Source organism: Pseudophryne corroboree, chromosome 7 (assembly GCF_028390025.1).
Source record: "Pseudophryne corroboree isolate aPseCor3 chromosome 7, aPseCor3.hap2, whole genome shotgun sequence".
Classification (NCBI taxonomy): domain Eukaryota; kingdom Metazoa; phylum Chordata; class Amphibia; order Anura; family Myobatrachidae; genus Pseudophryne; species Pseudophryne corroboree.
The window spans coordinates 138,941,458-138,951,704 of record NC_086450.1 but is presented as its reverse complement, the minus strand read 5'-3'; the positions used below and the strand labels follow the sequence as shown (position 1 = coordinate 138,951,704).

General features: G+C 41.9%; 1 protein-coding gene across 1 annotated transcript in view; it reads right to left on the bottom strand.

Moving 5' to 3' along the window:
* Nucleotides 1–1,370: 1,370 nt before the first annotated feature.
* ACVR1C (activin A receptor type 1C) overlaps nt 1,371–10,247 on the bottom strand; it is a 223,047-nt gene continuing 214,170 nt past the window's right edge. Inside the window, exon 9 of the mRNA XM_063933699.1 lies at nt 1,371–10,004. Coding sequence (XP_063789769.1) covers nt 9,879–10,004 — 126 coding nt within the window. The 3' untranslated portion in view covers nt 1,371–9,878. The remainder of the gene's footprint in view (nt 10,005–10,247) is intronic.

Genomic DNA, 10,247 nt, shown 5'->3' with positions numbered 1-10,247 from the left:
AGGTCATTCCCCTCATCAGGCTTTTGCAGAAGAAGCTGGAGACATTGAAGGAGGAGCTAAAACAGAGCGATTCTGCTAGGCATGTGGGACTTGTGGATGGAGCCCTTAATTCGCTTAACCAGGATTCACGGGTGGTCAATCTGTTGAAATCAGAGCACTACATTTTGGCCACCGTGCTCGATCCTAGATTTAAAACCTACATTGTATCTCTCTTTCCGGCAGACACAAGTCTGCAAAGGTTCAAAGACCTGCTGGTGAGAAAATTGTCAAGTCAAGCGGAACGTGACCCGTCAACAGCTCCTCCTTCACATTCTCCCGCAACTGGGGGTGCGAGGAAAAGGCTAAGAATTCCGGGCCCACCCGCTGGCGGTGATGCAGGGCAGTCTGGAGCGAGTGCTGACATCTGGTCCGGACTGAAGGACCTGCCAACGATTACTGACATGTCGTCTACTGTCACTGCATATGATTCACCATTGAAAGAATGGTGGAGGATTATATGAGTGACTGCATCCAAGTAGGCACGTCAGACAGTCCGTACATATACTGGCAGGAAAAAGAGGCAATTTGGAGGCCCTTGCAGAAACTGGCTTTATCTGCAGTGCCACTCCTAGATGGGCCAGGTGTTTGTGTCGGCCACTTGGGTCGCTTAGCTTAGTCATCCAGCGACCTCGGTGCAAATTTTAGGACTAAAAATAATATTGTGAGGTGTGAGGTGTTCAGAGTAGACTGAAAATGAGTAGAAATTATGGTTATTGAGGTTAATAATACTATGGGATCAAAATGACCCCCAAATTCTATGATTTAAGCTGTTTTTGAGGGTTTTTTGTAAAAAAACACCCGAATCCAAAACACACCCGAATCCGACAAAAAATTTTCAGGGAGGTTTTGCCAAAACGCGTCCGAATCCAAAACACGGCCGCCGAACCGAATCCAAAACCAAAACACAAAACCCGAAAAATGTCCGGTGCACATCACTAGTTTCAAGTATGACCCCCAAGTAGATTACGCTAAGGACAAGACTGTCGATGCTGAGCCTCAGTCGGTTCGTAGCTGGTGCAATGCTAAGAAGTAGAAGGAGAGCCACACCATGTGTTGTAGTAACGGCAAAGTCCAGCTGCCTGCCTTACAACAATATCCTGAACATCTGCACAGCCTCCTTACCCATCAGCACCCAGAGATCCGAGCACTTTCTCTCTGTTATCCAGAAATACAATGGGTGCTTCCAAATGACATCTTTTGGAGCAAAGGAGGTGAATGAAGATAATTTCATGCCAACATTCAAGGTTCATCTCTTTGTGATTATAAATTCCGTAGTGAAGCACGGGTATTCAGCTAGTCATTTTATAAAAACAACACATGTACTATGAATGACATTTTTCATTTTTCTTTATTTAAAATATATATTTTTATTTCACTTAAACACTGATGAGATTTGCCTATAGATACCACTTTACAAAACAATACATGGTCATAAAAATAATGCATGAAAAAAACTGTTCAGATACATCTAAAAAAAAAAAAGCCACCGTATACCTTGTAAAACATGTATATGCATGTAATAGTTTTGGTTATGCTGTGCATTGCCTACAAAGTATGTTGGTATATAGAGTACACACACAATATACATGACATCACAAAGATACATAGTACAGTATTAGCAGTAATAGCAAAACTGGTAAAACTTTCCATGTTATAGAAATATGTTTAACTTATTATAGTGATATTACCCTAGCAAGGGACCTTCATAATTCAGGTAAAGAAGAGCCGGAATTATAGCGGGTCAGCTTTCACAATTTCTTATAAAAAAGTGGAACTTCACGCTCACATGTGCCCAGGCAAGCCAGGCATTCATATATTAGCACAGTAACTATGGCCAATGATAGCAAGGCAAACTTTCTCCGGAACGTCCTGTTATCACCTTAGAATTACGGTCTATTACTGAAGATAGGGAACAGCTGCCCACACACATAGGGGTATATTTACTAAAGTGCAGGTATTTAGAAAGAAAGATCTCGCTTATGGCAACCAATCAGATTATACTTATCATTTCTCTAGCAACTTCTAGAAGATAATATAATCTGATTGGTTACTATGGGCAACATCTCCACTTCTAAAAATCCGCACTTTAGTAAATATATCACATAGTGTAAGGTGGTCTTTTAGTGGCCTAAACACTGAATGTCCAGATCTGTAGACAATTTGGACTAGTTGCACAGATCTGGTCTTACAGATTGATCAGATTGCACAAGGAAACTACATGAAAGTGTGCCCTTCAGTACTGTACATGACTTAAGTCATCTTCAGTCCAGATTTTCCATCTTTATAGATGAATTGTGATGCGCCTGGATAATATTTAATCTATCAGTATTGGGCCACAAGAGGTGTGAGTACTGGACAATTTGGTTACAATTATAAAATCTCTACCTGTGTGGGCAACTTAAAACTAGCCACCTAATTCAGCATATAACCTGACATTGGCATATGTATTATTACTGTATGTTTTGTACCTTGATATTGGGACCCCAGAACAATTGGCATGGCAAAGAATGATCTAGTTGAAGACAAGCTGATTATTTTCAGTGAAGACCCGTGGCTAAATGTAATAGCCTCCGAGTTCAAAAGGTACAGGACTTTTGTGTGAGTCTGTACGTTTTTTTTAAAGCAGCAATCATTTACCAGGCAAAACCAGGTTGGTTTTGACTTTGTAAATGATTGCTTCTTTAAAAAAAATAAAAAAATGGGCAGACTTGTACAAAAGTCCTGTACCTCCAGAACTTGGAGGCTATTACATTGAGCCACCAGTGTTATTCAGCCGCTGGGCTTGAGGGTAGAACCACTGAGCCTGCCAAATCTGGCTACCAATGCAAGAGGGCAAATTGTAATCTCAGGGCATGTGGCTGGTCGGAGATGTGTGCTAGGACTGAGATATGCAGCCAGGACTGAGATATGCAGCTAGGACTGAGATGTTGGGCCAGGACTGGGATGTGCTGCCAAGACTGGGATGTGTGGCAAGGACCGGGATATGTGGATCGAACTGGAATGTGCAGCCAGGAGTGAGATGTGCAGCCTGGAGTGGCCAAGACTGTAGTGTGTGGATTGTGCTGCACAGCCCACTAATAATTAGAAGAGACAATGTTTTGTTCATTGCAAGTTATTAATATTTTACACACTTCTGAGCTGCTATTATAATTTTGAAAATGGCAAATTGAATAAAGCAGTGAATTAGTAAAACGTGAAATTATACTATTGTAATTAATGTAAATCTATCTTTGCATGACGAGTTTGTCTACTCCGCAGGAGATTATTTCTGTTGTCTCAAATTAATCCAACACCTGAGGCATGTTAAACTGATTGCGATCACAGATACTTAGTGCACCTGACATGGGCCCTCATTCCGAGTCGTTCGCTCGGTATTTTTCATCGCATCGCAATGAAAATCCGCTTAGTACGCATGCGCAATGTTCGCACTGCGACTGCGCCAAGTAACTTTGCTATGTAGAAAGTAATTTTACTCACGGCTTTTTCATCGCTCCGGCGAACGTAATGTGATTGACAGGAAATGGGTGTTACTGGGCGGAAACACGGCGTTTCAGGGGCGTGTGGCTGAAAACGCTACCGTTTCCGGAAAAAACGCAGGAGTGGCCGGAGAAACGGTGGGAGTGCCTGGCCGAACGCTGGGTGTGTTTGTGACGTCAACCAGGAACGACAAGCACTGAACTGATCGCACAGGCAGAGTAAGTCTGGAGCTACTCTGAAACTGCTAAGTAGTTAGTAATCGCAATATTGCGAATACATCGGTCGCAATTTTAAGAAGCTAAGATTCACTCCCAGTAGGCGGCGGCTTAGCGTGTGTAACTCTGCTAAATTCGCCTTGCGACCGATCAACTCGGAATGAGGGCCATGGTTCACTGTGCGGATATAACAAAGATAATTAAATCCACGATTATTGAGTAGAGAGTTACTGTAAACATAAGAAAGAAAATATTCTTAGGTTAAGAAATATATAAATTGGAGTTGAAAGCATGAATATTCAACTGCCAATGCCAAGAATACATAAACATCACTGTATACTCTTGCCTAAAGTGGACTTGTCCCCAGTTCTAGTGTTATTTCTTAGATGTAATAGCTAAGAATCCATTCACCCAAACGTCAGCTCTATGGGCCTAATTCAGGTTTGTTAGCAAACCATAAAAGCAAGCAACTGGGCAAAACCATGTTTGCTCTGCAGGGGGGGCAGATATAACATGTGCAGAGAGAGTTAATTTGGGTGGGGTGTGTTCAAACTGAAATCTTAATTGCAGTGTAAAAATAAAGCAGCCAGTATTTACCCTGCACAGAAACAATACAACCCACCCATACCTCAATCTCTCTGCGCGTTACATCTGCCCCACCTGCAATGCAACGCGGTTTAGCTCAATTGCTTACTTTTTGGGTTTACTAACAAACCTGAATAACCCCCAATATGCGCTTTCTCCAGCATTCGCAGCAAGAGTTGCAGATACACATACACACACACACACCAATCTTTGGTTTTCTATATAGCGTATATGGCAAAACCTAATCCTAGATAGCTGGCGACGGTGTCTACTACAAATATATGTCAGGAAAACTCAATAAAAAATACACGAAACAAAAAATATATACAGTATATACAGGTTGAGTATCCCATATCCAAATATTTCGAAATACGGAATATTCCGAAATACGGACTTTCTTGAGTGAGAGTGAAAAAGGGAAACCTTTGTTTTTTGATGGCTCAATGTACACAAACTTTGTTTAATACACAAAGTTATTAAAACTATTGTATTAAATGACCTCTAGGCTTTGTGTATAAGGTGTATATGAAACATAAAATGAATTGTGTGAATCTAGACACACTTTGTTTAATGCACAAAATTCTAAAAAATATTGTCTAAAATGACCTTCAGGCTGTGTGTATAAGGTGTATATGAAACATAAATGCATTCTGTGCTTAGATTTAGGTCCCATCACCATGATATCTCATTATGGTATGCATTTATTCCAAAATATGGAAAAATCCGATATCCAAAATACCCCTGGTCCCAAGCGTTTTGGATAAGGGATACTCAACCTGTATTACTATAGCACAAAGAAAGTAATTTAGTTATTGTGATGCAGCTAAAATTATCCCTAACTGAATCTTACATTGACATTCTTTGTAACACTAGTTCTAGGTAAACAAAAATATTTCTTCAACATATGAATGATCCTGCATTGGTATATTTAGCGCAATAAGGTTTATTTGGCTTATTTCAAGTACCACCAAAACTATATACTAGTAAATGTCACAGAAATGCTCATTACAATATTTAAGTTAATACTGAAAATCATGAGGGAAAATGATTAAAGATCAGATAGAGGAGCTGCAAGTACAGATAGGGGAGCAGCAGGTACTGGATAGAGAGGGACCTGTTCAGCTGTACAGATGATAATAGTATGTGTGTTACTAACGTTACATCCTGCTTTCTCTGTACCCGTTATGTTCTATTTTCCAAAACTACGTCACTGGTAAAGTTCTGTATTATTATCATTAATCTGCTTTCCAGTGAGGATAACAGGTCAAACAGAAAATAGGGACATAAAAAGCAGACAAAAAAATGCAGACTTGAAAACAAAATGTGGAATGTATATTATATGCTTTACATACGGTATGCGTCAGGATCCTACAGTCAGAATACAGACAGTGGAAACCTGCTGGTCAGAATCCTGACGGAACCCAACAGTAAGTACTGGGGTTTTGGGTAAGGGTTAGGCACTAGGGGAAGGGTTAAAGTAAGGCTGCAAGAAGGGGCAGGGTTAGATTTAGGCGGGGGGAGGGGGAGTTAGGGTTAGGCTGGGTTACAGGTAAAATGCCGGCTGTCGGGATCCCGCCATTCAGGATCCCGCCAATCCTGTCAGCTGACAATTACGACAGCCGGAATCCTAGCACACCAGGGCTATTACCACTCACGGGTGTCCAAGAACCCATGGCACGAGCCACTGAGCCCGCAAGGAGACTCTTAGCACTCGCCCCACTGCCGGCATTCTGGCGGGTGGGATGCCGCTGTCAAGATATTGACAGTCGGCACCCATTCCGCTGGTAAAACGTATGTAATCCTGTGTGAGGAGGCAGTCAGAGTTAGGCTGCAGGACGGGTGGGTAAGGTTTAGGTTTAAAGTACTTACTGGGATGCATTGTGAATTTGACCGCTGGGTTGCAGCTGTTGTCAGTCTGACAATCGGGATGGCGAATGACAGGATTATGATACCATCGCTTCATGTACACCTACGTGAATCCAATGTTAAACAAATGTGCCCTGGAGAAGAGCAGTTGTACTCAAGCTTAAAGGAAACTTAAGAAACTGAAGATTTAGTTTTGAGGGTAAGTAAAACCTGATCCCAAAAAAATTCTTACATAGGGGGAGATGTATCAAAGCTAAGTACCAACTCCTGTTATTTTTCTAACAGTCTATAAAATGACAGGAGCCGATTGGTTGGTACTTTATCTCTGGTGATCCAGGATCTTATGCAAGCCTGAACGATGTTACTCCCTGTGGTCCTGCTCATTCAAATTGGCAGTGTGTTATCAGTGGTGAAGGAAAGGATGGCAGACATTGCAAGGACCGTTCATTCTCCTGATGACATTTCTTGCCTCTGACAAGCAGCCATAAAATGCAGTGCCAGCAGAAGTAAAGAAAGTAGTGCCAGGCAGGCACAAGGCCTGATTTAGGCAGGACTGACCTGATTCTGGAGCTCTGCCCCTTCTTCACAATCGGAAAAGATTTGTCTCAACTGGGCCAGGAATTGAGAATTATCTCCCATTTACTGCTGCTCTGCATAGCAGACAAGCGATGAGCGGGTGTGTTTCACATCAGCGATGGTGTGACAGGCATGAAATGGTCCTTTTATGGGTGCATAATGGGGTACAGTGGTGCATGCATACTTTTCCCAAATCCCAGTCACCAAAGGTTGGGAGGTATGCTCTAATGAATGGAGAAAGTAATATGGTCACTTCTCAGTCAGAACCTCAGAATGCAGTAATCCTATATATCTCCTTCTGAGTCTCTGTAGTGGAGAGTTATTCCTTATCTCCACCTGGTTACTGGTCCCAGTCTTGCACATCTTGAGTGCAGATGGCACAGGATGCTGTTGCAGCTTCTCCAACTGCCCCAAGCAATGTAAAATGTAATAAGGAAGTGGCCACATTGGCGCCATTCAAAGGAAGCCGCCAACAGTCTTCTTCAGTTGGATCAATATCTGTGGTACTGTCTATAACATAACAGTATCAATAATAACCCAATTTAGCTGGAGGCCGAGCTAGTACTGGCCTGACATGGCACTTTCTTAGAGGCATGGACACTTATACAATTTTATTGTTGACACTTTTTAGCTACCAACACTAATAGTGATTTTGCTTAAATATAAGAAGACTAACAGCAACTTGTTATGAATGGGCTGAATGCTTTCACTTTGTTATATCTTCTAAATTAAAAACTATTCAAGTGCCTGGAGGTATAGTACATTCTTTCCTCACTTATATATAAAACTGAGTCCTTTATATTCCAATTATAGTGCATTTCACAAATAGCAAACTCCTCACTGCCAGCACCACAACAAAAACATGAAAAACACTGTAAGGAATGCTCGAGCGAACACTGACTTCAACGTATCTGTCTTTTTTGTTGTAATAAATACAGTAAATGTACAGGGCCGTAATAGCACAATTTCCATGACACCCCCCTCAGAAGGACTACACCGAGCTCCCGATGGACTACTTAAAGACCCTCCCCCAAGTGAACTGCCCACAGCGGACAGGCACTCACTGTTGGGGCCCCGTTGTTGCTTTTTGCTTCTTATCAGTGTGCTGCTGCACTGCAGTCACATCTGCTATCCCAGCCATCTCTGTCTCTCCTCACTAATGCTGATAGCAGGTGTGGTCGTGGTCAGGGGATGTCCCTGCAAGCTCAGCCAATCCTCCTCCCAGCATCAGTTAGGAGACACAGGGGTAAATGTATGATCCTCTGTTATGGGGAGAAACGGTATCAGCACACGTTATGTTTATTGGTACTGCTTCTATCCCATGTATTACTGCGGCAGTGTGTGCTATATGACAGGGGCGTTATGTGCCACTGTATATGTTGGCGTTGCTATCTGTAAGGTTGCACATAGCACAACGATATGCTGGCCAATACATGAACAGTCGGTAGCACTGACCGTTCTGAAATCTGCAGCCACTGATTTTGACACTTGCAGGTGTTGTTGCCCATTGACCACAGCAGGGATAGCTTTGTCACTGGCTGTGGCGGCTGATGAGTCCGTGCTGCATGTAAGATCTTGTGATATTAGCGAGATCTCGTGCATGCCCAGTGGAGGTAGCCAGGGCTGAGACACAGCACATCAGCACTAGGTTGATATGCCTTGGGGTGTCTGTCAGGGATCTCTGGGGAGGGGGAGTTATCACTCCCCAGCTCGGGCAAACGAGATGTTCATATAAACTGTCGCTATTGTTTCCTGCTTCGCCTCGGTAGAAAGGCGAACCAGGAAGTGTTATAGCCGTACGAACAGTGCAGGTATGAAACATTTACCTCACAGAGTCAGCTGGGAGAAAAGATGTGCCTGCAGTGCAGGAGGAAGTGTCCGTCTGCTTGTAGCAGAACTAGGTGTAGGGGGAGGCTGGACACCGTAGCAGCTGCACCCCCTGCACAAACTGTAGCTACGCCCTTGTATATGTGAAAATATTGTCTGTTTTTAGGGTGTGTCCATGAGTAACAAAGATTTAGCTGGATACACTGTATATTCTTAAGCACTTTCAACATTCTTGAGTAGTTTTCAGCCCCTTCCCACTCTAATCTCTGCCCTCTCAAAGCCAATGTCTGACAAGATAGTAAGGTAATTCCATCTACAGTTGGGAACGGCAGTGGACAAACAAAGGTCAGGATGACTGGTCATTTTTCACACACATACAGGATAAGGCAGGGGCGTTTTAAGACAGGATAAGACCCGTGTGTACTTTCTGTGGGCTCCCGTCCCCCTTGAAATATGACGTTGGCGCACTCTGCCAGAGTCTCCTGCGCATGCTCCATTTGTCCAGCAATATATGGTGCCTATCTATGCCATATTTCCAGCGATTTTATCAGAAATATGGTGCCAGATTCATATTTCAAAATAAATCACGGAACATGATCCTAACACACAACGCTACCATTATAGACATGCCACTGGGAAAAGGTATCATCTGGAAAAAGGAGCACAATGGCGGTGCTTCATGGGCCGTGCAAGTACTGTTTGTAGCAGTCACGGTCATGGAATGTACTAACAGCCTTTCTGTACAAATTCTTATATAAATATATGTCTTTATAGCTCAGTTAGATACAGTAAATCACAAGAAAGCTTTAACACAGAAAGGTTAGTGTGCCTTTAAGTAACTGCCAAGGCTATTCCCTTAGAACGAAACACAATCATGTACTTGATGAATAACATGTAACAACTAAAAGAACTCCATTAGTGTTTCAGGTATATATCCAGCTGATCTTGTTAAAAAAAAAAATCTGGTAAAAGAAAATAAATGTAATAATTAATAATTTCTCTATGTGTATACTGTTGTTCAAATAGTGTATTTCTGTCATTGTAAATATATAATTTCTTAGAAAACTTGAGCTGACGTTTAAAAATGTACAGCCCTTCTCTTTTCTGGCTAACTGTAACACATACATATTAGTCCTTGGAAAAAGAGGGCCAATTAATCAGCAAATGGCTGTCATCAAGAAGCTTTTGTTCTTAATCTTCCAGTCGGGCACTTTACATCTGAGGTAGAAGAAACATAGCTACGAAGCAATCTCACCAACATATTGTGACTGCTGCAGTCTTACAGACGTGTAATTACAGCTTGAAATCTTCGTCCACACAAAGCTGCGCGATGGTCTTCTTTATACGAAGAGCCGTCAGACGGGCTTTGCTGTTGGCATACCAGCACTCTCGCATTATCCTCCCTATAACCCTAAGAGCCTAAAAAATATATAAAAAATAAATTGACAACATATTTCTGGTCTTTTAATGTATTATTGCAATAAAAATATAATAATAAAAATGATAAACAAGAAAACTATTGGCACATTTGATTTTTATATATATTAATAAAAAAAATCTTAGGAGTCTATTCATGAAGCAGTGAAAAGAGTGGAGAAAAGGACCAGTGGAAAAGTTACCCATAGCAACCAGTCAGCTTTGAAGTAAGATTTTATCTAGTAC